The 26,672-nt window shown below is 43.6% G+C and overlaps 3 protein-coding genes across 3 annotated transcripts; 1 reads left to right on the forward strand and 2 right to left on the reverse strand.

Annotated features, from left to right (window-relative positions):
* Positions 1–143: 143 nt before the first annotated feature.
* LOC306743714 (calcium-responsive transactivator-like) lies at positions 144–8,092 on the reverse strand (the record flags this gene model as incomplete). Its single annotated transcript, XM_079226263.1, is given in 12 exon segments — positions 144–2,141; positions 2,538–2,665; positions 2,769–2,891; positions 3,069–3,161; positions 3,649–3,733; positions 3,737–3,750; positions 5,000–5,167; positions 5,972–6,211; positions 6,589–6,706; positions 7,042–7,126; positions 7,219–7,295; positions 8,024–8,092. Coding segments are annotated over 12 exon segments (1,227 nt in total). The 3' UTR covers positions 144–2,114.
* A 1,685-nt stretch (positions 8,093–9,777) lies between these two features.
* Positions 9,778–12,123, reverse strand: lsm14b (LSM family member 14B; the record flags this gene model as incomplete). Its single annotated transcript, XM_079226477.1, is given in 9 exon segments — positions 9,778–9,964; positions 10,083–10,218; positions 10,644–10,799; positions 10,893–10,983; positions 10,987–11,003; positions 11,132–11,332; positions 11,466–11,595; positions 11,701–11,864; positions 12,003–12,123. Coding segments are annotated over 9 exon segments (1,203 nt in total).
* A 770-nt stretch (positions 12,124–12,893) lies between these two features.
* Positions 12,894–23,054, forward strand: LOC306744154 (transcription initiation factor TFIID subunit 4-like; the record flags this gene model as incomplete). The annotated part of the gene is made up of 16 exons (XM_079226738.1): positions 12,894–13,161; positions 13,343–14,020; positions 15,089–15,243; positions 15,699–15,818; positions 17,740–17,880; positions 18,094–18,216; positions 18,409–18,498; positions 19,155–19,364; positions 19,454–19,586; positions 20,144–20,255; positions 21,542–21,711; positions 21,851–21,981; positions 22,088–22,213; positions 22,398–22,454; positions 22,561–22,680; positions 22,790–23,054. 16 exons carry the CDS (start codon positions 12,894–12,896, stop codon positions 22,955–22,957), a joined length of 2,802 nt encoding a protein of 933 aa, XP_079082864.1. The 3' UTR covers positions 22,958–23,054.
* Positions 23,055–26,672: the final 3,618 nt, after the last annotated feature.

The raw sequence follows: 26,672 nt of genomic DNA on the forward strand, positions 1-26,672 counted from the left end.
AAAGTTTGGGAACCACTGCTCTATCGGATGCACGATTGACCTTAAGACCGACAATGTTTCTTATCATTATGATGATGTGTCATTTCTGTAATTTCCTTAAATAAACCACAAAATGCAGAGTAACAAAAGGTGAATGTCAGTTTATTTTTTTTATATAACAAACAGTAACAAAAGACAGCAGAAAAGATCAGGCAATGCAGTCTCACAACAGATAAGTAGATAACATTCATATTTGTATTATGCACACCAAACCTCTCTCTCTCTTTCTCTCTCTGTCTCTCTCACACGTGCAAACACACACACTCACTCACACACACACACACACACACAAACATAGAACTAGAAAAGACTATACATACATCTTCAGTTCACAGTCAAATGAAACAATGATACAAATACAATGTAGTATAGAGAAGCCTGTGATTGTCATTGTTGAGTGGTACATAGTTATTGTATGTTTCTCCTATTAGATATTAAACCTTTAACTATTATTATTACCATTTTACCCCTCTTGAGATAAGTCGAGTTACTAAGAATATACTGCAAAGCTGGGGCCTCACAGCCACACTAATAATCCCCATTACTGCTCAAACTGTAGGCAACAGCGATTATTGAAATGACTGGAGGTCGTTGTCTGACTTCTTTTAAATAAATCAATAAACAACATAATATATATATATACCCATTTTTTAAATCACACATGGATAGATACAAAATTACCTTCTATACCCCTTTACCGCTTGTCCTATTTCTAACATTACTTTGTTCATCTAGTACAAAAGATAATGATAAAAGCTTTCACTGAAGAAAACAAATTCATATTGTAAGTACTAAGCTTTGTGTGTGTGCTGAAAGACTTCAAATAATCTGTCAATAAGTCACACATAAAACAATTTTTCTTAAATATGACATGTCAGTTGAAACCTGCAACATAACATTTAACACCGTTAGACAAACCAGCCCTAGTCTTTGCCATCATCGTGTGTCAACGAACTACAAATAGTGATATAGAGTTTAAGCTCTCCGTGGGAACCCATCTCAACATGACTCACTGAGTGTATTGCACTTATTGAAGTAGAGGTGCAGGACACGCTGGTCCCGGATACTTTGGCTTTCAGAGGATCATTCGTTCAAAACAGCCCGAATTGCACCACAATACAAAATATCAGACAATATACACTGTCACTGCAAAATAAAGTGCAGACAAAGTGGCAATGTGTTTTTCATGTAAAATTCTCACTGATTGGCGTCGGAGAAGTGTGACTCTGCACAACAACGACGTGCCTGTGCAGAGCAACACCACCGAAAATATATGTCGAAAATACTACCACGATGGATGATTCTCATGGACAATGACGCACACTTTAAAGTCCGGATCAGTCGGCTAACTATTGTGCATTACCTCAGAAAGACATACATAGAGAGTGAAAGCACAGCAACACACCACAGTTTGACTTACACAGACAAACCCCCTGATCAAGTCAGGTTTAAGGACCAACAATTTCACCTTCATGACATTTATTTCCCTCATCGCGAGACATAATAGCGTCTCAACCAGGAACGAGAGCAAAGAGCCGCAGACCGAGTCTATTAGATAAATATCAAGGACCATTTCCTTTGAGGCTAATTTGCTTTTTATAGCCTCAGCCTCACAAACCACGGGACCGCTCTGCCTGCGCACCGCAAGAAAAAGAATAAAAGAAAGAGGCTTTTTTTTAAATGAAATAAACATGAAGACAAGTGAAAGACAGAAAAGAAAGCGACGGATAAAAGGCAATTTGCAGAGGCCCATTAAATGACTTAACTGCTCCTTTTTAGTACCCTATTTAATCCATATGCAACGTTTACATTAACTGCCTTGATTCTGCTAAAGCACCCTGACTTTTCGTCGCGAATCCAGCGGCGCTTAACAACTTCAGCGACACAGCCCTGCAGGGAGCCAGATGGATGATGAAAGCATCAAATTTGATTATGTATTCTGAGCTAGAATGGTGATTAATGAGAGGCTGATAAATCCAATGCAGCCAGATCTTCTAATCCACAGCTGAGCCGGCGCGTCACCGTTGAACTGTTCCTTTTTTCATTTTCTTCACACAGGACAACAATGTGCTACTTTATTGCTGATAATTTCCATACTGACCCTGCAAATGTAGAATGGTTTACACCGAGAGATTAGATGGCATTTAATTTATTGTACTTAAACAAACAGAGAAAATAATAATTTACAGTTACTCCCTTACTCCCACATGCATCTGCTTTCCTGGTGTTTTGTACTTACTCATTTAAGAGTTGAGAGTTTAAAATACAAGAAGCAAGAAACAATGTTTAAGATTGTATAATATTTATGCCTCAAGCTTCTGAACAATTGCTTGGGTGTGTGCTCTGATATTCACTATACTACGTCATCAAAAGCACAGTATGAAGCACCTACTGTGGCAAGCAAAAAATCCAAGCCAGTATTTCTTACTGTTTTTCCTATATGTTCAATGAGTATTAGTCTGTGTTGCAAAGCCAGTTTCAGATAATCCTCCTTGTACCTGTTCGTAGGCGTAGGGCCTCTGCGTCTGCGCTCCAGAGCCGGCCTGGGAGGAGCGGTAGGACCCATACTGTTGGCTTTGACCCTGCTGATACTGAGAATACTGAGAGGATCCACCCTGGCCAGGACCTGTCGGGGGGTCGCATTCAGTTCATTTTACCACCAAAATTAAATCGGGTATGTGATTGTGTGTGTTTGAACGTGCAGAGGAGGCGGTGTGGGTCGCTCTAACCGTATCCCTGCTGCTGTCCGCTGTAGCCTTGTTGAGAGGAGTACTGCTGCTGGCTGAAGGACTGCTGCTGCTGGCCAGATCCCTGCTGGTACTGGGCCTGCTGCTGACTGTACTGGGAGTTACCTGGAAGTACACACACACACACACACACACACACACACACACACACACACACACACACACACACACACACACACACAGCTATGTCAGCTATTAATGATAAGATAGTACTGTACTATAGTTTTGGTTGGACACATTCAGACAAAATGCGTCTCAACAGTATCAATGAACGCCGTCTACCTCCTTCGTAGTAATGCTGTGAAGATTCCTCAAAGGACCGGTCGTAGCCTTGCTCGCCGTATGAAGACTGTTGGTACGAGTACTCCCCGTGACCTGCAGAGAACATCGTTCAACACGCGCACAAACTGCTCTGCGGAAAGGTAAAAAAACCCCACTTACGCTCACAAGATGCATTATTATTCGCAAGTTTGAAGTCAAAGCATTCATGATAGATGTGCGACGACAACATTACAAGCACAGGCAACAATTACAATGTTTCTGGAATTCGAAGGTTATGCACAAAGAGACACCCTGGAGGAACGCACTGCTATGGCACTCTCTGAAATCTGGAATTCCGGCACACCATCGGGGACAGTATGGACACAGACACATTGGGAGGAAACAGTTGAGGACAGACTTTTGCACGTTTTTTCTTCTTCTCTCCAGTGCTTTTCCTCTCCCACAGTAAGGGGGGGAAAGACAAAGACTGGGAGGACGAGCTGCAGCTTCAGTGCCTGTGAGATACTGCTAAAATAAAATGCCATGACCTATAATGTGGCTAAGAGCTGTGTGTATAAAGTTTATGGATGTGCACGATTACCATCAGGGTAATATTGCCGGTTTATGAGCTCGCTGGAGCTCTGATTGAGTCCATACCGATCTCCGTAGAACTCGTCTTGTCCCGTCTACTGCTGTGCAGAACCTGCAAGACCGGCGACACCACGATCTGTTAAACAGCTGGTTGGACCAATTTTCCGCTGAGTTGGCGACTAAAGGGGCTGTGCCAGGACATTGGGCAATTCAGGCAGCCTGAAGGTGTGTCCATGTGTGTGCATATGTGTGTATTAAGAATAATAAAGAGGATTATTCTAGACAGCTTTATTGGAAGCCATCATCGAGCTAAAAAGCTATTATGAGTCGTATAGTATAGTTTTCTTTATCTACTGTATAATGGTTTTCTATGGGCTGAAATTATATTATGGAGGAAGCTATGCGGGCCAAAAAGCCTCTAATTAAAGTGGAGCAATTACAATGAACAATTCCATGACAAATTACAAGAGATGTAATTTTCGCGGAGCAAATGAGGATTACAGAAAGCCAGTTATCAGGGGGATCTGATCTCTGCTTGGTGGTGTTGTGCAGAAACTCCAGATTCCAATACGTCGCTTTCCCTTTCAATTTCATCAAACAAACACACAAATCCAGCAGAACAAAAAACTCTCTGGAAGATGCATCCGAGAGCCCTGCAAGCACAGTCTAATCTCCTTTTAAGAACCATAATTGGCCCCAACGTTTCCAAAAACAGATATGAGCTGTGGCATAAAGCGGTGTGATCTTAACTTCTGCGTGCAAAAAGAATAGCGAAACCATTTCATAAGAACATATGTAATAGTTTCTGATGTGACCAAGGAGCCTTAGCAACAGCCCCACGACCAATCAGGGAGGGGCTGGCGAGCGAGCCACTCAACAATGGACACAACAATTCCATAGCAAAGTTGTATCTGGAAATACTTTGCCCAGTCATGCAAAGATAATACTCTACCAGGGTGAATGAGGACATACAATCATGGCCTGTTGCCCTGGAAACAATATCCCATCCTTTTTTTTTTGCATACCCTACCTAGTCTACACCCTTCAAAAGACGTACCATGGTGGACCTATTATTAGGCCCATGCTGATACGACACAAGATACGTGATCTACAGAGACAGGGACCGAATGTGACGCAAGTGATACGTCTCCAGTCTGCCTCAACGCCACATTTTTGAAAGGCAAAAACAAAAACCATGCACACTCTACCTCGCAAAAACAAAAAAACTCAGCATTTTCCGTCAACCTTGGAAGCTGTGGGACTGGCATCCCGAGCCACACTGAATGGAAAACCTGTCAGACGGTTCCAAAACATCCATCTATACGTACGTCGGACTGGCATGAAGAAGTCTTCCCACCTACCTTGCTGTGCGGAGCGGTAGGATCCCATAGACCTCTGAGACATCATACTGGTTCCTTGACTGCCCTGACCCATCATGCCCATGGCCTGCTGCTGTCCCTGATAGTGTTGACCCCCAGCCTGGGCTGAGGAGTAGTGTGGAGTTGCAGACTGTTGGTGCATCATGGAGACTGGGAAGGAGTTGTGATTACGGGGAGGGGGAGAGATCTCATACATTAATATACACAGGGCACACTCTAGCACATACCTGCATTTGCATTCAACAGCATACGCCACATTCTGAGAACTGAGACTGGCAGAAATGTGCATAATTTAACTGACAAATAAACAAATGTAGAAGGAGGTCCAAGACAATTGGGGCACAGGGGAAAGCCAAGGGGGGTCTCTTAAAGAAGAAGAAAAAACTCCTTCAAGAGATGCTTTAAAGATGCTGCTCTGAAGTATAGATGCAAACACAGCCAGTGAAGTCAGTGGATAAACAGAGAGATCCAGGGAGAGGAGGGCTGCATCTCATGGTCAGGAGTCAGAGATAGGAAAAGCCTGGAGCAGGAGGAGGAGGAAGGGAGGGAGGGGGCAGGATGGCGCTTTGATGAACTGAATGTGTTTGTTTATTTCGACGTGGAGGGAATTCACAGACTGAAGAGTGCAGAAAAGCATCTCAGCGAACGTTTTCGGCAACATCCAGGGGCGGTTTGACACGAATACATTTCGAGCTATTTCAGACATCTAACTGTTTCTAAATTACTCTGAACACTTGAAAGGCATTGCTTTCAACACTACCTTCTTCTAAGTGTCAAATATCGCATCGTATACCTAAAAGACAACATAAAAACACGTGTGACATCTTGCATCTTTTATGAAAATCAAGTCCTGAAGTGTTTGGCCGTGTTTGAATCATAAGCCTGAAAGAATTCCTTCCCATAAAGAAATAGACCAAACATCCCGGTGATTAGGCTCCTTTGTACCTGGCTCACCTTGGTTGGATTGCATGTTGAGGTTGCTGCGGGAGGAGGAGGGTGTGGAGGAAGAGGAGGAGGAGGAGGAAGAGGAAGAGCCGTAGCCAGTCCCGGTGCCCTGGGAGGAAGGCGCAGCGTGGCTGTAGCCGGAGGCTGAGGCCGGGCTACCGTAGCTGCCGGCCTGCAGGCTGAGGGATGCAGAGGGAATGGCCGACTGCAGCTGAGCAGCATGCTGCTGCATGGGGGCGTGACTGGGGCCTGACGACACACACGCACAGTCAGAGCGGTCCAATGCGGTGCCATTTCATGTTAAGCATGGGCCCACATTCAGTTCATCTTTACAGGAAGCTTGCATGGTTGTATACAAGGATTGACAGATGAGGGTTAATAACGCGTGTAAAAAAGAAAAGAACCGGAGACAGAAAAAAGGAAAAAGCAACGATAGCTGCATACAAATCAGACTATTAGCTGAACATAAGATCATCGGATATTTGCATGCAATGGAGACAGACAAGACGTGCACTGTCTGAGACGAACGTGCAGCATGGTCAGGGTTAGAAGCTAGAAGTTAGGAGCTGCAAGTGTGCACATCAAGTCCAGAGTTTCTGTAAAAAAACAAACAAGGCCCTTCTCACCATTGCTCATTTGGCTCTGCATCATGGACGAGGGCAGCAGTCCAGGTGCCATGTTGTCATTGAGGTTACTTGGAGCGTGTCCTCCTCCAGGACCCACCGACATGTTGGGATTGGGAGGCTAGAAAGTATAAAACGCAGTTGATCAATTAAGATTGTGTCCTAATCGCTGTCCTTTTTTCTTGTTTCATAATGCCTCATATAATGCCTCATATACCATCTCCTAAATTGCAATATTTTAGTTTGTTCTATGGATTTATCAGAAGACAAATTACAAGAAAAGTGAATGTTTACTTCTCTGCCTTTTGTCAGCTTTGGCTACAAATACTTTGTTCTCAAAATATATATATATTTTTGTTAATGGATATTTAAAAAAATGGAGAGAAGGTGAGAAATAGGGATAGAATGAAACTGACAGGGAATCTTTACTGTCCTGAAACCTCATGAAGGACTCACTGCGGGAAGTAGTGACTGCATGTTCTGATTCGAATCTGCTATCGTGGCCAAGTACACAAGATTTCTGTGCAGGATCTGCTGATACCTGTCAAAAAAGTGGAAAATGAAACGCATTTACTCACTTTTACCTTACTTACAAAGCATAAATCAGGAATAACATTTTTAAAAAGCACTTACTGTGTGCATTCAGCTGTCTTTCCTTTGCTTTGGCAATCCATTATACATTGTATTAAGTGATGATTCTCATCCAGCATCTTTAGGAGTCAACAAAACAACTTCAGCTCAGTGTCTCAAGTCACAGCATGGGAAATGAAACGCCTATATATGACTCGTCCTCCCTTCAACCTCCCTTTCTAGATCAATTATTGCATTTCTATACCAGAAACATCCACTCAGTCGAGGTTAAAAGCAGCAGCAGCTGTCTGAGGAGCTGAGGGTTGTCCTTCATCATACACTGGCCATGCATTTCTCACTGGATGCTTATTTATGGCTATGCTTTTTTTTTTTAATAAAACGACTGTCCGTCAAAACCGTTTAAAGCCTCCCAGGACGCTGTGTGACAAGCAGCTGGCACCAATAACTAATTCAAGAAAAAAACAAGTTCAAGTGTTGCGCTTTAAGATTCTTGGAAAAACAAGTCACACAATCTAAAGCTCACATCTATTTAACATGCAATAACACATTTAATCATCACGAGTGAGGAAGAGCAGCGAGACGCAGCATCACGCGGACACAGCTGCGGACGGACACGCGCGTCCTGAAGCCCTTCATCGCCGTCACGGCTTTGTTTGATTCGCACCTGCAGTTGACTGAGCCGTTACAATACCAGTTGCCTTTTCTTCTGACATTCACAACGGGCTACTTTCCTCCGCACTGGCTGGCGCACACTCCCATCCAGACCTTAATATTTAAAGCACAACAAGCGACGCGACGCGGATAAAGGTTTTTCTTTTTTTTGTAGTCCTTTTTTTTTTTTTTTTACCTTTTGGATCGTTTGCTGTGTCACCTCCCCTTTACTCCTGGGGCGCGCCGATGAAAACGCCACCGACATTTTGTCATATGGGAAATAAAGGCGCTTCTTTTATTCTAATATTTATTATCCCGAGCGCAGCCCTCTATTTGGTTACATCGTTTGTCCATTACCAGGAAATGGGGGGTATTTGCGGCGAGATCCCTCCTGTCACGAAGGAAGGAACACGATAAAAACACTGGATTTCTCCGAATGTAATTTGACATACGATTCTGCCGAGTTATTTATGGTGTGCATGCAAATAATGACACATTTGATAAACGGTTACGCGATGAGGGAAAACCCCTCTCCCTTAGTTTTTGGTATAGCCCGGGCAGTGAGTAGCCTACCACTTTCCCTCTCTGTAGACGGAGTGTCCTCTGGTTCATGAAAGCCAATCAGTCCACATTGTAGGCTACAAGTTGTTTCTTTTTTTAGCACCCCTAGAAAGATGACCCCTTTATGATGATGCAACAGTCATGTTCATATTTGATACAATGTCCCTCTATTTAATATATTTTTTCAATCTGGTACCTCTGCACAGCTTTCATATCAAGCGACCTGAGTTACGTCGCTTGTGATATAATTGCTCAGATTATTGGACAGTGTTTACAGTATGAATAAAAAACCTGTTCCTAATTGGAAAGGCAAGTTAATATACACCCAGATTAACATACATAGATATATCTATATTAGCCGTGGTGATATAGCTTTGTGAAATGCATTTCTGTTAATTTTGTGCAACCGTTTAAAATTTTTGCCATTGTGTTGCTTTGATAGAGAAAGGTTCATTTTCTCCAGATTGCTCTGTGAAAAAGGCAATTTTAGTGTCAGAACATTTGAAAAATATGTGCTTTGTGAAAATTGGGGCCAATGTAAGCTTTGCAAGAGTTTGTGCCGTTAGCCGCGAGACGGAGGCTCACCTGCCGCCATATTCAGAGGTAGAAATGCTCCCAATTTCGTATATAGCACCTTTAAAACATCTCAATCCATAAGGAACACTGCCACTAAACAGAAAAATATAAATTGTAATCTCAGTAACTAGCAGGCCTAATTAAATGCTTGTAAATGTGGATAAGTACAAGCATACAAATGTTAAGTACGTACAATTACCTCAAATAGGCAAATGTACGTAGTTACATTTCACACATTAGGATGGTGCAATCCAAGGTTTAAAGCTGACTTGTGCACAAAACAGACCAATACAACAATATGATGTGACGCAGCCTCAAAGAGCAGAAGACAAATGCACCAGCAAGTTCCAGTTTATTTACATCGGTCTCTTGTCGCTTCAATATGACAAACAAGATTTAGCCTTTAAATACATTTCAGATTAGTTCATTTTAGGTTAATATTCACAGTTAAACATTTATATAAATGTACTCCAGGAGGCAAAGCCAGATCCTTTTTTTTTTAAACAAGAAACCAATACACGTTTGGGAGTGAAATTCTTCCAAGTAGCAGAAAACAAAAACTTAACACTCCATTTAATTGAATGGTAAAACAAAAACAAATAAACTCAGGCCAACATTGTGAGGGGAAAGCAATTAGTCACACGCTGGACCATTTAGTGAGGCACGCATCCATATTTAAAATGGGGGCAAATTACAAAATATAAAGTAAATAATAACCCAATCCTGGCAATATGAGGCAAAAAAAAAAAAAACCACATCATATGTGGCAGAGCTACTTTTACTGATCATCATAATGGGCAGCAGTCCCATTTGTTACACATAAGGAAGGCGTCGTGGCAGCAACTCTCCAGCGGTGAACCTGGTTCTGTAAGGAGAGTCAATCTGACCCATGCCCCGCCCTCTGAGTCCATATCCACCTCTGAAGCCTTGGCCCCTCAGGAACCGCCCAGGGACCCCGAACGTCTCCAGATTGCGCTTCCGCTCTTCTGCCCACGTTTGCCTGAAACCGTGACAAAAAAAGAAGAAAAAAAAAAAAAAAAGGGCACAAGCCTGTAAGCTCAACATCCAGGAGAAACGGCGGTTGTAATTTGAGGATGAATAAAAGGCCACTAGTTTACCTGAACTTATTATCAGACGAGATGTTGTCAAAGAAAGACTTTGCTTTGTCGTAGTAGCATTTTGGGCCGAAGGGATCATCCTTTTCAGTCGCGAGCAACTCCTCCTTTTCCTTCCCGTCTACCTCTTTATTTCCATCTGTGGACAGAGACATGCACTTTTATTTAAAAAAAAAAAAAAAAAAAAAAAAAGCAAATTACAAGATGTTCAACTCCTGTTTTATCCATCTACCATCCAACATGATAATACAAATATCATACTGAGCAGTAGCAAATCTGGCTTTTTGAAGTTTCACATCTATTCCTGGTTAAAAGTTTGTTTTTGGTTATAATGCAAGGACCTGTGCTGAACTGGAAACAAAAGCTTGGCACTTTTATTGAAAAGGCAAAATAAATGTCACGGTCCACACAGACACTTGTGTGCTACTGCTGAGGCAATACCTACAGTTTGAGTGTATATCATGAGACTGTCAGGTTTAAATGGTCCATGTGGGCTTTTAAGGAAAAACTAGTGTCAAAAAGCAGATCACCTCCATTTGCGATCACTTGAGCTGATGAACTCACCTTTCATCCCGTCCCTGCCCTCCCTCTCCAGCTCCTCCTTAATAAACTGTGCATTTGAGGAATCAAAATCGAAATCTGTGTCAAACTTAAGGACGGCAGATGGATCTTGCGCCACCGTCAGCTGGCCTCTACTACGGTTTCTGCGCCTCCGAGCTCCTAAATTTAAAAAAAAAAAAATGCATTGAATGTTAATCAGGGCTTCGTATATTGGATCCAGAAAATTCAAACGTTCACTCTTTTGATAATTACCTTTTCTTCTAGGTGGTGGCCTGTTTTCATAATGCTGCTGCTGAGTTTCCTGCTGAGCATTGGGTACACCTGGGCCGGACTTCACTTGAAATTAAAAAACATTTACGCTAACTCTTAAGATTGCTCGCAACTGCACAGACAGACATTTCTTGAAGGCCCTCCCACCCGGACAGAGTAACTCTTTTGAGTGAACGTAGAATTTTATTTTGCCATTCATCACTGCAATTCTATATGCTTACTGCTGGCTCCGGTGCCCCTTCCGGTCTGGGGACTCTCTGCTCTGGGCCTGGGCCTCTGGGGCCTCTTTCTCTCCCACTGCATCAGTCGCTCCTGGGATGCAGTCAAGCCTCCCATCTGCCTGGATCCGTCCACATGGAGGGTTTGAACACCCTTTTCCACCATTGGGCCCCTTCTGACGTGTAAACTAGGAAGTACAGACCCTGAATGGGGAAAAAAAAAAGAATACTGGAGTATGCAAACCACCTACTTTAAAAAGGCATTCAGCATCACTAAGGGTGTGGGTTTATGGTTGAGCAACAATACATTGCATGCATTGTAAATACATTGACTTACCAAGGCCCAGAGCTGCAGCATACTGTTGGTTAAGCAGAGAGCTGGCAGCAAGATGGTTGTAGGCGGGCATCCTAAGGGGGCTAAATGGTCCAAGAGCTGAGTACACACCTGGGGAGCCTACACTGGCTGACTGAACAAAACAAGTTAAATATTTAACACACATCATCCATGTCTTCATACTTTGCCCTCTTGTTTTCCCTCTACTGCCAGATGAGAGCCATTTTTTTTTGTATACCTGTACTATCGCGGGATCCGGTGGTAGGCCGTGGTGAGATCTTGGAGCTTCACACAGCGTGATGTCCCTAATATCATTTCCCCGGAAAGTGATGTACTCGTAGACGTCATCTTTGGGTGGCGTCGGTCTGTCGGTGGGTCGTCCCTCCGTTCCAAAACACTTGACTTGTGAAAAGAAATACATGTGCTTCAGTTGTGCTGCCATCTTGAGAAGTCCACAGAAAAGAACTTCAGGACATCATGTTATTTCTGGACTTGCTGATATGACACCAAACTACCAAACAGAGGCCCAACACCACTCACCTTTTGCCAACACTACTGTGGAGTTCACCTTATCAATTGTGTACAAAATCCCCTCATAACGATTTTGAGCTTTTGAAATCAACCCTATTTTACAGCCAATGTACGGCTTTGATGAATTCATGGCTGGAGAGAGTTCAGGACAAACTCAGGTGGCAGCATTCAAGCCACGGAGCGACCGGAAACGCTTTCTAGGGGCTGACTTTAAACCACGCCCATTGATTGAGATTTGTACACACCTGGCCACTAACGTCAATTCACGTCAGTCTACTGAAGTCATTTATGACTCACGAAGTCTGATATTTAGGATGACTGACGGTTGTGATTATGTATTTGGTGTGTGTGTGTGCTACTTTTATTGTGACAATTATTTTAATAACATTTAAAACAAGGTGCCACATTTACTGTTGTGTCAAGAAGCCATGAGCTTAACGCTGCAAAACTATATAAACTGATAATTATTGATCTGCGCTATCAATAGTTAACATAGTAATAATAGTTAGTTGACATTCACAGGAGCCTGCTTAACATTGCTGCTCTGTGTGCGAGCGCAGAAGCAGCTGCTGCGGTTCTCCTGGAGAAAAAAAAACATAATAGCAACAACGCAGCCATTTTGAGTCGTCTACGATAAAGTCAAATAGATACGGAATGCTTCGATACTGTGTGTGAATCTGTAAAGGCTTGTTGTGCAGTACAAATGCTCTCTTTGAGAGGCTCCTCGGTGTGATAAAGTCCCACCAGAGGCGGCTCTGTGAGCGGTATCGTTGTTTTCAGACCGAGCTGGCACTTCACACTGCAGCTCGCGACCATTTGTTCCGAGCTTTATTTTCCTCGAAGAGCCAATCACAGCGCTCGGCGGGGACCGCGTCACCGAGGGTGAGATCCAATCGGCGCATGCGTCTCACGGCCGAGCGCAGCTGGGCAAAGATGGCGGCGGGCTCCGATTTGCTGGATGATGTTTTCTTCAACACAGAGGTGGACGAAAAAGTAGTTAGTGATCTTGTCGGATCTCTGGAGTCCGAACTAACTGGAGCGAGGCACGTCAACGCCGCTGGCAACGTGCCGCCGGCAGCAAATCACGTCGGCAACTCAGCCGTCTGTAGTAATCCCAATGTTCAGGGCAGCAACATGGGACTTTCACAACAAGAGCTTGCTAAAACAGGTAAGATAGCTGCCCACTCTTGTTAGCTAACACTAGCTGATTTCAGTCACGTTGATCAACTGTTTTATTTTGTTTTGTTTGTAGCTAACTTGGATTAAATTGTGTGTTTCCCAAAACCGCCGCGAATCGGAGAGTTGCCTCGACAACAACCCTTTGTTTTCATGTGTTTCCGCCGCTGTAGGGGCAGGAGTGCAAGGAGGCGTCATTAACAGTCCGGGGTCCCGCGGTGGTTCCAGCATGGACGGAGCAGCCGGCACCACGACGAGCATGACAGCCGCCCAGAGTCAACCCAAGCCGGGCGCAGCGGGCGGAGCCGTCACGGTACTCTCCGGTGTCGGGAAACCCGGGACGGTTGGCGTTCAAACTTTGAATGGAAGCGCCGTGGTGATGAACTGTCACATCACCGGAGGCAACAACAACAACAACTCGCAGCCAGCTGTCACGCTGATGAACAACGGACCCGTTTCCGTGAGCAAAGGGAGCGCGACGGTTTTAACCGCGACACCAAGTACTATCATCAAAACCTCGCCGACGAGCGCTGTGAATTCGTCCGTGCAAAGTGTCCCCACCGTCACGCTCGTGAGGCCGCCTATGCAAACCTCGCCGGCCGTCAGTGTGGCCGGCTCGCTCGTGCACAAACCCGACCCCGCGAAAACCATCACGCACACCGGTGCGCACGTCGTGGCTTCGCCCACGAGGAGCCCGACCGTGTTGCAGAACTTGAGGACTTCGGTACCGTCGCCCATCGTCGCTTCGCCTCCTGGCGGGATTCGAACCATCGCTCCGCAGGTGTTGGCTCCTCGGCTCGCTCAGCCTCAGCAGAGCGCCCCGAATATCCAAAACATCCAGCTGCCTCCAGGTAACTAACGTGGTGTGAAATTAACCGTTTAACAGCAGCAGGAAGTTTTCTCTTGCTCTCACGTGTTTAGGGAGATGTGTCACAGTGTTGCATCTTGACTTTTCCCAGAAACTTTTTTTTTTTAATTTGTGGATGTATTCTCAGTGAATAGACAATAACACGTTGTTCCTTTTCGGACACACATAAGAGATTAGAGATGGACAAGGTTCTAACTGACAAGATACACAATGCCTTGGAGGCAGTCAGCCTGTGTTGTATAACAAACTAGCATTCTTGCAATCTATTGATCCTTATTTGTCTTGTTATAGACAATAGATATTTACTGTGTGTGTGTTTGTGTTTGCAAGGGCTAATTGTTAGACTGGTGTCTCTGACCTCAGATACTTACTCAAAGGTTTTTGCATTGGTATATTTAGATGTTTACCATCAACAGTAAATGAATAGGGTTTTCTTTGGCATAAGGAAGCATGAATAGTAATATCAATGTATGGAACTCAGTATTTAGAGCTACCTCCAACCAGAGAATGAATGGTCAGACCTAAATAAGATGCAACAAGACAGGGTAGATAAACAACAACATTGTATTCACATCATTCAATAACATGTATCTACCTATAGCTCCGCAGAAAAAAGGTTTATTGTTCTGCGGCTCTCTGTACTACTTTGTTGAAGGCCGGTGTATTACTATGTTCTGGAGCCACAGTACTTATAACGCAGTCTGTCTGATGGAAAATGGGCATGCAAAAACATCAGGCTGCATGCATAGTAATACACTAGCCTTGGCAGTAAAAACAAAAAAAGTGTGATTGTGTTGTGGAGTCAACATTTAACTAGTTGTGTGTTGCGTCTTAAATTTGTTTTAATTCATGGCACCGGGTTTGTGGCTAATTTCTGTCCGACCGGTCAGTGAGGAGCTCCCAGTTGAGGCAATGTCCAGACACACACACACACACACACACACACACACACACACACACACACACACACACACACACACACATATATATATTAGTGAGACTGACCAGGTCAGAAAAGCCCTGATCCTTTGACGTCATGTGCGTGTTGCAGGCATGGTCTTGGTTCGCAGTGAGAGTGGGCAGCTGCTGGTGATTCACCAGCAGACCTTGGCTCAGATGCAGGCTCAGTCGCAGTCCCAAAGCGCCATGACACCACGACCTGCGGCGCCCACCAGCACTCCACCTGTCCAGATCACTTCGCTTCAGGTACCAGGGCCGCTGGACTCGCGCACAGATGTCATCATTTGATCATCACAATGACAAGATACACAATCTCAATTATGAACACTTTGTAAATAGTCACCCTGCAAAGGTTTCAAATTAAAACAAACTGGGACAAATTGCAAAGAGAAGCACACTAGTTGATCTGATACATTCTATAATGAAGTTTGATTGAATTACATTTTGGTTACTCGTCTCACATGCAAACTCTTCCTGCATGTCAAATGACCAATTAAAATAATTCTCAGAGGGATTTAATTTAGTTTGGTATTGAGTTTTAAAATGAGTGAAGAAACTGGAAGAAACCCTGAAAGTGCTCAATTATGTAACTTAAAATATGTGTTTATCGGAGAGAGAAAATAAATAAGTAGCACATCATTCATTATTCCTTTAGTGTCATGTGTGTAACACCTCCTCTCATATCCGCTGCCGGTCTGCAGGCTCCAGGCGCGTCGATGCTGACTCGCCCGGTTACCCCCACCACCATCATTAAACAAGGGTCCACGGTCCAGACCACTGTGACGGCCACCACCACATTGCAGAGGCCTCCAGTACTGCAGGTAACTCCAACACACACACACACACACACACACACACACACCTTTTAGGGGGCATTTAATTCCCAGTGAAGCGTGTTAAGGTACCAAAAACCATTAAAAGCTGTCCTTGAGGGTCATTGACCACAAAGAGTTGTTACTCGATTCCATTGCATTAAACCAGAACAGTGTGTAACCTTTAGAGCAATCGAGTTCAAGTAAACCGTTTGCTCTGTGTGAAACGTGCTCTTGATCGGTCGCATGTTTCACTTTTCCCGAGCGATCAATTTTAGTTTAATTTAGCCACGGACATAACAGATGTTTCACAGGTGCCTGAGACCTGTTCCCCACCAGCCGCTGCGGCAGGTCGATACAGATGTTTACCTGCCACTCGGAACGTTTACCTGCCACTCGGAACGTTTACCTGCCACTGCTGAAACCAATGCACAGCCACTGCTGCTCCTCCTGTGACTCAGAGAAACCGAGGACATCAATGGCTCGCGCATCCTAGTTGCCCTCCGGCGCTCTCCTGCCCACATCATTCTCAATGTCAAAACCCAACCATTTAAGCTATTCCCCTTTTTTCCTAAAGTCTATTTTCCACTAAATGACCTTTTCCTTTTTATTTTAATGATCCTTGTTTCCACTAATCTCTCACAGTCAGGGAACACATTTTGCTTCGCCCATTGTGGTCTGGCGTTGCCTAAAAGACTTTTGCTTTGGTTTAGGATTGGCAGCAACGTGCACTGCAAAAAATGTTGTGTCATCCATAACACAAACTAAATCAGAAGTTTGAATGTAGTTTAATGTGTTTGAACGGGGATCCTACGTGTCCTGGATAACATTTTTATTCCCAGTGAAATTTCCTGGAAAATCTAGTGCAGTCCTGGAAATGTATTTCAACATTCTCCTATTTTCCTTTTTAGTTGAGAACGATCAACAAGGCGATCGATCAGAGCTCCCCAAAACATATAACATCGGCGTCTGAAAGGGCCGAGTTATGTTCAGCATCATATTAACGAGCAAAGGGCAGTTTAGGGACCAGAGTGTTTTTAAATAGGCTGTTATGTTGTGGTCACGTCACATGGTAGCGCATGCAGGCTGGATAATAATCTACGTTACATCATCCACAAAATATAAATATAAGTCACTGATGGCAAGTAACTGGTAGTTTTATTATGATATTTTTCTATAATTTTGTCATAAGCGTGTCAGATTTCCATATAGAGAGGAATATATTCGTGTCATACCATCACTGAAAATGTTCTGGATAGATCCTAAAAAAAATAATATTTCCTCTCCTCCTGGAATGCGCACATGTTTGTCTGATCATTGTCCACCTGCTGTGAACAGCTCTGCTATCTCCCATGTCCCATAGGGAAATGGCAGGAGTCACTTCCGAGAATGAGAAAGTAAATATGAGGCTCGGGACGGCCTTTGCGGCCCCAAAATGCTCTATTTTAAAAAACAGACCCAGGACCCGTTTCATAGTTAGAATGATCATTTTGTTATGCCTCATGAAAAGATGGGCTTTTACATCAAGGTCGGCACATTAGTTTTTAATTTCCGTGTTTTTAGGTGGCCTGTTTTTTTTATTTTTTATATATATATATATATATATATATATATATATATATATATATATATATATATATATATATATATAAGCTTTCATCCCTTGTGCTTGTTCGGGTTGCAATGGGATTTCTCATAATACATTTTTGCTGAACCTCATTAACAAGTTTTCATTGTCAGTTTTGCAAACATTAAATATCCAGCACAACTCTTTTTTTTTTTTTTTTTTTTTTCTGGAAAAATAAAACCTGAGGGTAAAAAAAAATAAATAAATGAATGTACTGTGCCCCGGGACCAAACATGTCAAAACTGTTATCCTGTCACTCTCCTGCCTCTCACCTCATGTCTGCATATCCACTGACTCGTATAGAACACCATCATGCTGGGAGGGACCGCCACTGCCCCGGGACAGCCGCTGGGAACGCCCACTCCGGTGCAGCCGGGTTCTGCAGCCACGGTCGTGACACAGAGGGTAGCTGGGACCCATGTCGCTCCAACAGCTGTCTCAGCTGTAAGAGAGAAGTACAAACCTCGAATGCTTTTGTCTTTTTGTATTCTTTCAAAACTAAATGTACAGCTGCGCAGTCATTATAAAGGTCGTTTTTTTTTATGTTGTGCTTCAAGTTTCTGCTGTGTGTGTGTGTGTGTGTGTGTGTGTGTGTGAGTGAGAGAGACACGTGTACGTTGAAGGAAAAATGCCATCTGTGTGTTTTTGTGCTTGCAGGAGACGCTGGAGAATGTAAAGAAGTGTCGAAACTTTCTGTCCACGTTGATCAAGCTGGCATCCAGTGGAAAGCAGTCCTCTGAGACTACGGCCAACGTCAAGGAGCTGGTCAAGCATCTGCTGGTACATTTCTCTCCTCTAGCTCTTTTTCTGTCTTTTTCTCTGCCATCATCTCATCTTTTTCTGCCATCTAAAACCTGGAAAAGTCCTCAGCTTCATACCTTTTCTGTGATTTCTTCAGGTTGTTTTCTTAACTTTACTTAACTTTTGGTGGGGGGTTGTTGTGATCCATCCTCTGTGTTTATTGCACAACAGGAAGCGAAGATAGAGCCAGAAGATTTTACCAGCCGGTTATACCGGGAGCTCAACTCCTCACCACAGCCGTACCTCGTGCCTTTCCTGAAGGTGAGATCAGAGGCAGATACTTAATGTTGCACGTTACAGGCTGTGTACATTCAGAACTTGTTTGCTGTGTTCCCCTTGCTCCATTTCACTGCCACATACATTCATATATATGCAAACTCCACACAGAAGGGCCGTCCTTACCGGGATCGAACCCTGTCGCCTCCTGCTGTGGGCTGCTAGCTACTACACCACTGTCCACCAAAAATGATTTCCCCCCTTTTTAGATCATTGTTGTGAGTCGGCCTCATCACTCTGCTCCCAACCAGGGTTTAACCAGCTCACCATCGATTCCTATGGGTTCATGTCGCTTATTATATGGTTACTATTTCAGGGCATATTATTATTATTACATTATATTTAATTTAGCTGACACTTTTATCCAAAGCGACTTACATTTTTGCTCTATACACCGTGACACAGCAACGGGGAGCAGTTAGGGGTCAAGTGTGTTGCTCAAGGACTAAACACAGTGCGAGAAATAGGAGCATGTTAAATGTACAATTCAAGTGCATTTCAATTTAAATGTGTAGTATGAAGGGATGTGCAGGGGAGTTGTCCGTCAGTGGGGTCCCAGACATCGGCCCACTGACCCTAAAGACTCACATCTATCCTGTGTGGAAGCGGATGAGTCACTTTGCCCTGTGTCTTGCCTGCAGAGGAGCCTCCCAGCACTGCGTCAGATGACCCCTGACCCAGAGGCCTTCATCCAGCAGAGCCTGCTGCCTCTGCCCAGCAACACGGCTGTCGCCGCCTCCACGGCCCTCACCGCCGTGATGCTGCGACCGCCCGTCTCCACGGCCAGCACCGCCGCGACCAAAACCACGGTTATCAGCGTCACTCAGACGCCCCACAGTAAACCCGGACTGGTAATTTAGCACCGACTGGACCTTTGCTGTTTTTACTTCTATTCTCGTCTGTGCTTATTATTCCGTTTCTAATTTATCTTTGTGCACAGATGGTGCCCCAGCAACACGGGGCGATGGTGAGGCCACAGGGGACGCTGGCTCAGTCTCCCATGGTAACACTCAGACAACCTCACAGCCGCATCATTGTGGGCCATCCGCAGGTGGTCAAACAGCTACCGACAGGTGCGTGTTTCAAAGTCGCCTGCTCTCCTTTTATTTCTCCTACAAGGTGAATTGAATATGCAGTTGGTTCCCTCCGAGTCTGTCTATATTTGATCTTTCACCCATTTATTGTTTATAGTCTGGAAGGGCTGCCACCTGGTGGAGACTGTCTGTAATTGCAGATTACTAAACTGCACAATAACACATTTATTATTGTGTTATAAAACTTTACTTTACAGTTGTCACTTCCACATAATCACTTCATTCCGTGCACTTTATTTTAATTTCATTTAAACTTTTTATATTCCGTAGTTCTAATTGTAAATACTCAGTAGACCCAATTGTAAATATTCATGCTCCTTTTTTATTGCACTCTGCTTTATGTTTGTCGTTAAATGTTTATTGTTAAATGTCATGCACCTTCCGCCAGGACAAATTTCTTGTATGTGCAAATAAATGGTTTCTGATTTCTGATTCTGATTTGATTCTCAAAAGAACAGAATTTAGATTCCGTCATAGTGCACGGTTTGCACAATTTTAACTGTAATTACAACTCATGATGTCTCCACTAAATGCAGCAATGAAGCAGACGTTGGCTCCGGGGGCAAGAGGAGTGCAGGTGCTCAGTCAGGCCTCCTTCGCTGCTGCTCAGAGGAACAAGCTGAAGGAAGCCGGAGGGGGAACCTTCAGGTTAGTGACTCGTTCAAATAAATATCCCCAATGTCTCTTGAATACTGGTCTCTAAATATTCCGTTTAAGGGGACGCGCGTTTCAATATGGCACCATGTCAGCAGTTAGCATATTCATAGTCTAGTTGGATCTCGCCCCCTTTAAAGTTTCAGGATGTGAAAAAAACACATTTTCTTATAATAGGCGGTAAGCAGGGATATGATAAAGTCCCCATAGTTGGGCATTGTGCATTATTCATAAGGGGAAATAAGCTATGGAAAAGCCCTGCAGAAATGAAACAAACAAACCGGTGGAGAATGCACCGTGCAAGATTCAGTCAATTTTATTGGAAACTAGGACAAAGGAATCCGCAGCTTATGAAAGACTGAAAAGAGGAACGTCACCAGTGTGGAACCACACGCTTATACATGCGTGTCCAGAGTGTTTTGGTCTTTTGCGTGAAATAAATAATTCATTTTAAGAACAGTGGATTCGAAAAGTCTCTTCCTGTTGACTTGGTTTCTGTTCATGTTTTACCACCTGCGTGTTATTTAATGATGAATTGATTACCGCGCACACACATTTGCTAGTTAATGCAGTCATTATTGTAATTAATTACCTCAGGCATAACCGTTTATGGGTAATGTATCACAGTAGTTACACCTTTTCTGTCACAGTCGCATAAAAGTGAACATTTATCTGCATTTTCAAAGAGAGTAAATCTTAAATGTCACCGAGAGGCAAGTTTGTCTTGCAGACAGCTGTCAATGATAATAAATGCAGATACAGATATGATTTATTACAGGGCTATTGTATCCGATTGAGTCAGGCCGTACAGGTGTAACTGATGGACTGGTTAATGCTGTGAATTAGTGAGCATAAAATAGTGATTAAGAGCCCATGAATTTCTGTCAAACTTTAATTTTATCTCACTTTTCAAACAAATCAAATGCACCTCAAAATGATTTCCATGCGAATTACAAAACATTGGATGTTTAAAAATAGGAAAATGGGAGCAAGCAAAGATGGGAATAATCAAATGCTACACATAATTGCCACAGAGGCTTACATGTGTGTGTGTTATGCTGTCATGTATGAGCTGCCCTTATGGTTCCATATGTGCAGCTGTTTGGTCCAATCCGGTAATTAGGGTGTATTATGAATTATCTTCCTATTTACGGGAGCCATAATTTAAACTCTTGAAATTATATAGTATATTTAGTAGGTTTTTTTTTTTTTTACACAAAAAGGTGTAGATTGTATCACTGTTCATGTCTGACTCGTCACTTTTTTTGTATTCCCTCCAGGGATGATGACGATATCAACGACGTGGCCTCCATGGCAGGAGTCAACTTGTCGGAGGAGAGTGACCGTATCTTAGCAACCAACTCTGAGCTCGTTGGCACGGTGACTCGATCCTGTAAGGACGAGGCCTTCCTCGCCACCTCTCTGCTCACCCGGAGAGCTCTGGAGATCGGTGAGACACATACACTTAAGATTACAAAAAAGCGTTTTCTGGTATTTTAAAGGTCGCCGCTGTCCGACTCCGACTAAATCTTTATCTAAATCTTTATCTAAATGTCTAAATCTTTATCTAAATCTCCTCGTCGTGGCAGGTAGGAGGTTTGGCGTCAGCGAGCTGGGCGCCGACGTGATCAACTTCATTTCCCACGCTGCAAAGCAGCGGCTGCAAAACCTGCTGGAAAAAGTGTCTCAAGTGGCGCTGCAGAAAAACACGACCTTCAAGGTGATTAACGATTGCAACTTCAGAGCCGCACGATTACATTCACGCTTTCGCCTTTTCACCGCCTTAACCTGCGGCGCCTCGCTCCGTTTCGCCCCCCCACCCCCAGGAGGACGTGCGGTGCGAGCAGGTCGACGACGTGCGAACCCAGCTCAGGTACTTCGAGCAGCTGGATCAGATGGAGAAGCAACGGAAGGAAGAGCAGGAGAGAGAGATCCTCCTGAAGGCCGCCAAGGTAACGATACACAAATGTATGAAATGACATCATCGACAGCGAGACGCCCGCACGCGAGGACGAGCGACCTCGGCTCGGTGGCATTAGTGTGTATTTCCTCTGCTGATAACAGTGAATGAATAAAACAACGGGTTAAATGATTTCCCCATGTTGAAATATTAAAATGTCCTTCACCTCACCGCAGTCTCGGTCGCGGCAAGAAGACCCCGAGCAGCTCCGACTGAAGCAGAAGGCCAAAGAGGCAAGTAAACGCCATTACGACACGCGACTTTTTCGCCGTCTTTGCAAAGCTTTCAGGACGAGTCCGGCCCCTCGGACTCATGTGTGCGTGGTTGCTCGTGTTGCAGATGCAGCAGCTGGAGCTGGCCCAGATCAGGCAGAGAGAAGCCAACCTCACGGCGCTGGCGGCAATCGGCCCGAGAAAAAAGCGGAAAATGGACTCTCCTGTCCGGGGCGCCAGTGCAGAGGTGAGGAATATGGAACCGTTTGGCATAAAACGGGTCGTGCGTGTTTTGAATTATATCCGATCCGCAGAAAAATAAGACTAAATGTGTTTCCTGTGTGTCGCCCCTCCAGGGGTCGGGGTCGGGCCCCTCCCAGCCGGGAGGCTCCGGCGGAGCTGGCTCCAGACAGTTCATGCGACAGCGCATCACCAGAGTCAACCTCAGGGACCTGCTCTTCTGCCTGGAGAATGAAAGAGAGACCAGTCACTCTCAGCTGCTCTATAAAGGCTTCCTCAAATAGCACCAGCATTGAAATAAGTCGTCTCGCTCAGTGGCATTAAGGAAGCAGAGTCGGCTCAGACTCTTTCTGCCGGTACTGTTTTCTTCTCCTCCTTTGATCGCCCTCTGCTGAATGATGAGTCGTCTATCGTGGGAAGAGAATGATCTGGAACGCCGAGGAGTCGTCGTCTTTATATATACAAAAAAAAAAATCCTCTTCAAGCGCCGGGTCGTGTGTTTTTCAGAGGAGCAAATATTTGAACTCGGCCCTGATTCCAGCGTGCCGTCTCCGCTCGGCTTGCTCTTCAGACCCAACCACACTTCAAGTCATGCACTGCCTCATGCTGCACAACAAGGACGGAAAACACAGTCTTTTAAACCCGAACTGAGAACTTCGGACCCCGAAAGACCCCGTCGGCGTCACGCGTTGTAGCAGCGAATCTCTACTTGGATTTTTACAGAACTGCAGTAACGCAAACACAAATTTAGCACATTTCTACGATATTTTAGTACAGTTTTAACGCCCGTGGATTGTTTTCCAGAGACTAATCTCGACGAAGCCTTGTCATCTGCTGAGTTGCCTTCTTAACAAATTAAGCCATACGGATTAGAATGTGTTGATCAGCTTCAGTATCTTCATCTAGCCAGCAGTTCTCTCCGGGTTTGTCGGACGTGCGCTTTGATGTTTCGTTGTGACGTTTTCTCCGTTTCGTCTTGGCTCGATTTGGGAAAACAGGAAGTGGCGGTTCACGTGTCACGCGCCGTGCAGGACGGTGTGTTTTGAAACATCGTTTTTACGCAGACACAATGGCTGACGGCTACAATCCCACCTTTTTTTATTCAGATTCTAGCACATTTACTACAAAGACATGCATGTGCTTTTACATTTTACATTCCTATCGATCATTTCTGAAGCTCACCGTACAGTCTGCGGTTTTCATTCATTTCTTAAAAGGCGATATAGAATTGAATTAAAGGAACAGTACCCTCCATCGCGGTGAACAACAGCTCCGAAGTAATTGTTGTTCTCCACTTTATCGCTGCACACGTTGATTTCAAAAGCCTGCAGATTTAGAAGATCCAAGAATAGCGAAAGATTGACATTATGAAAACAATCGCGTGGAATCGGCTCCTGAATGATGTCACAGAAAGAAGCTCTCACGCCGTTTCTCTTCCCTTCATAAATGTCACCCAGCTGCAGGCTTTCCAAGTAAGAGTGCGTAATGTGCAAGTAAGCTTTGACTAAAATGTTTTTGGATGGATCTCAAGCTCATTTCAGTCTTTGCTTTTTGTCCCATTTATAAAAAATAAAAATAAAAAAAAGGAGATACGGCTGGCTAAATGGATAAAAGACATTGAAACTAGAATGATGTAATCGGGGAATGAAGTGGTTTTTAGCAGTGTAAAGTATCCAGGCTGCGTAGCTCATGGACTATAAATGTGAACTTTAAATAATTGAGGTTGGAGAAATTAATCCCAATAATATTATTGATTGCAGTCATTTAAGCAAATCACACACTTTCCTCAAAGCTGTATGTCGACATTTTTTTAATATTTATGAATAAAAGAGGGTGTTCATGTTGCGTAAACGTGGGCGGGACTTGCAGAACGAGGGCTGCACTTTGACCGATCACTTTTCTAAATTTCGTCGACGCCCACTTTATAACGTTTTGTATTTTTAGCGCACATACTAATATTGGTCTTTCTACCTTTTGTCATTTTATGAGAGAATGTTTATTGGCAGATTTTTATTACCGTGTATATTTAAGTTTGCTGTTTGTAGGTTTATCAGTTGACGACTTCAAACTGGGCAAATTTGTCTTATTTCCCATGTCAGCAGACGTGAAAAATACGACAAATATATGATACTTTCTTGCCAATATCTTGTACATTTTGCACAGCCACTTGTTTATATGTAAATATCTGAATAAAAACAAAAACAATGTTTTTAACTGCTATTTTATAATGCGTTGAAAGAGAATGATCTCTATTAAAACAAAAACAACAACAACAAATATCTTGAGTGTCTCTGTTATTGTTGCCGGTTCCATCTTTCAGGTCGTTCACATTGAGTTAAGCATCGTCCCGCCTCCTTTGACCCGTCAGCAAAAAACTGTCCAGGAAGCAGTTAAATTAAATTAGAAAGTGTCTAAAGGGCCCCAAGTAGAAGCAGAACAACAGATGATTATAATCAGTCCTAAATAGTAAAACCAGCTCAGCCATTAAACACAATAAATGAGCATTTTGGATTTGTAAAGAAAACATACTTTTACTGCAAACTCAACCGTATTCCCTGATTGTTTGAATGTTGAATGTTTTGTCCCACGGTGGCGTTTGCACAGTAATATTCAGCAAAACACTTTTTAAGAGATATGCAAAGTGCTCCGAGAGAAGCAAGCGGCCAGAATGTGCTAAAAGATGTTGTTTTCTATTTTGACGCTCCTCTGAGTGCTGTGTTTTGATTTAACGTGCTTTTATTGACTGGTCCCATCTGCTGCTTTTTTAAATCCTGGAATATTTCACCCACAGGATGTCCACGTGTCAACCTCACTCATTTCACATTATGGATAAAACAGAGTTTTTAAACAGTTTTCCAGACTTTTAAATATTCCCATTTTCTGGTAAAACCTTTTATAATCATTTTTGACTGGACAGGAAGCCTCTGAGAGCATTCGATCCCTTCCTTCCTGAAACAGACGTTCGTGGTTGTCGGCCCTAAATCATCGTGTCCTTCTTGTCTTATGCTCACAAAAATGGCTTCGCCTATTCCAGGTAATAAAATACTATTTATGGGTTTGGGGATTGAATGAATGAAGCTGTTCATTGTACATTATTCACTTGCTGGTGTGACATTTTATGGATATGGGATATTTTAAAGTGATCTACTGCACAATTTAAATGCTTATTGAGCTCCTTTGGCAATAGCGGTCCATTGATGCAGAGATAGTATGCATTGGCTCAGAAGCAAGTTCCTCAAACAATACAATGTGGACCGGCTTTTCCGGGGGGGGGAAGTATAGCAAATTACATTGTTCTCTTGTTACTGTAACAATGTTTTTTTTTGTGTACTTTGTGTGTATTTTTTTATCACACGTATTATAAGTGGTGAAGAGAATCTAATGATCAATATGTTGTACTGCCTTACTTTGACTAAAGTTTCATGTCCCGCTTATACTAAAAATGTGTCTCGGAGCTGAGAAAACGCAACTGTCTGAGTTCCCACTCTGGTTTCAGTTCCGTAAACACTCTCCCTCTTGACCCTGACTGAACAGGTCAAATAGAGGCCACTGAGGCCTTACATGCACCTGCTACCGCGTTTTAAACATAGAAAGCTTACTTTTGGCCGATTAACGGTCTGGCACAGGGACATATATCTGGTTCCTGTCTTGTGGAAGAAGTTCCGCTTTATGCTCTCGGAATAGTGGTCCATAACATAACTCACCCTTGTGACCTTTAGATGTCTGATATACAGACGGACCCCTTCCCTTTCGCTATTTAGACTGTGACAATTTTGGAAGTCAGAAAGAGGAAGTTTCACAGTAAGGGGATATATATCCATCGCTCTTAGTGAACGGGGCCCACTCTCGTTCTGGGGGTGTGCTGACTGTGTACAGCTTGTGTGCAGAGCAGACCATCAGGGGAGCTGAGTCCAAGCTTGTAGTAGGTATGCATTCCATGTATGTGTAATAATGGCTTAAATAAATAACCTTGATTGTAATATAACCTGTCAATTCTTG

This window comes from Taurulus bubalis, assembly GCF_910589615.1.
Source record: "Taurulus bubalis genome assembly, chromosome: 11".
Lineage (NCBI taxonomy): Eukaryota > Metazoa > Chordata > Actinopteri > Perciformes > Cottidae > Taurulus > Taurulus bubalis.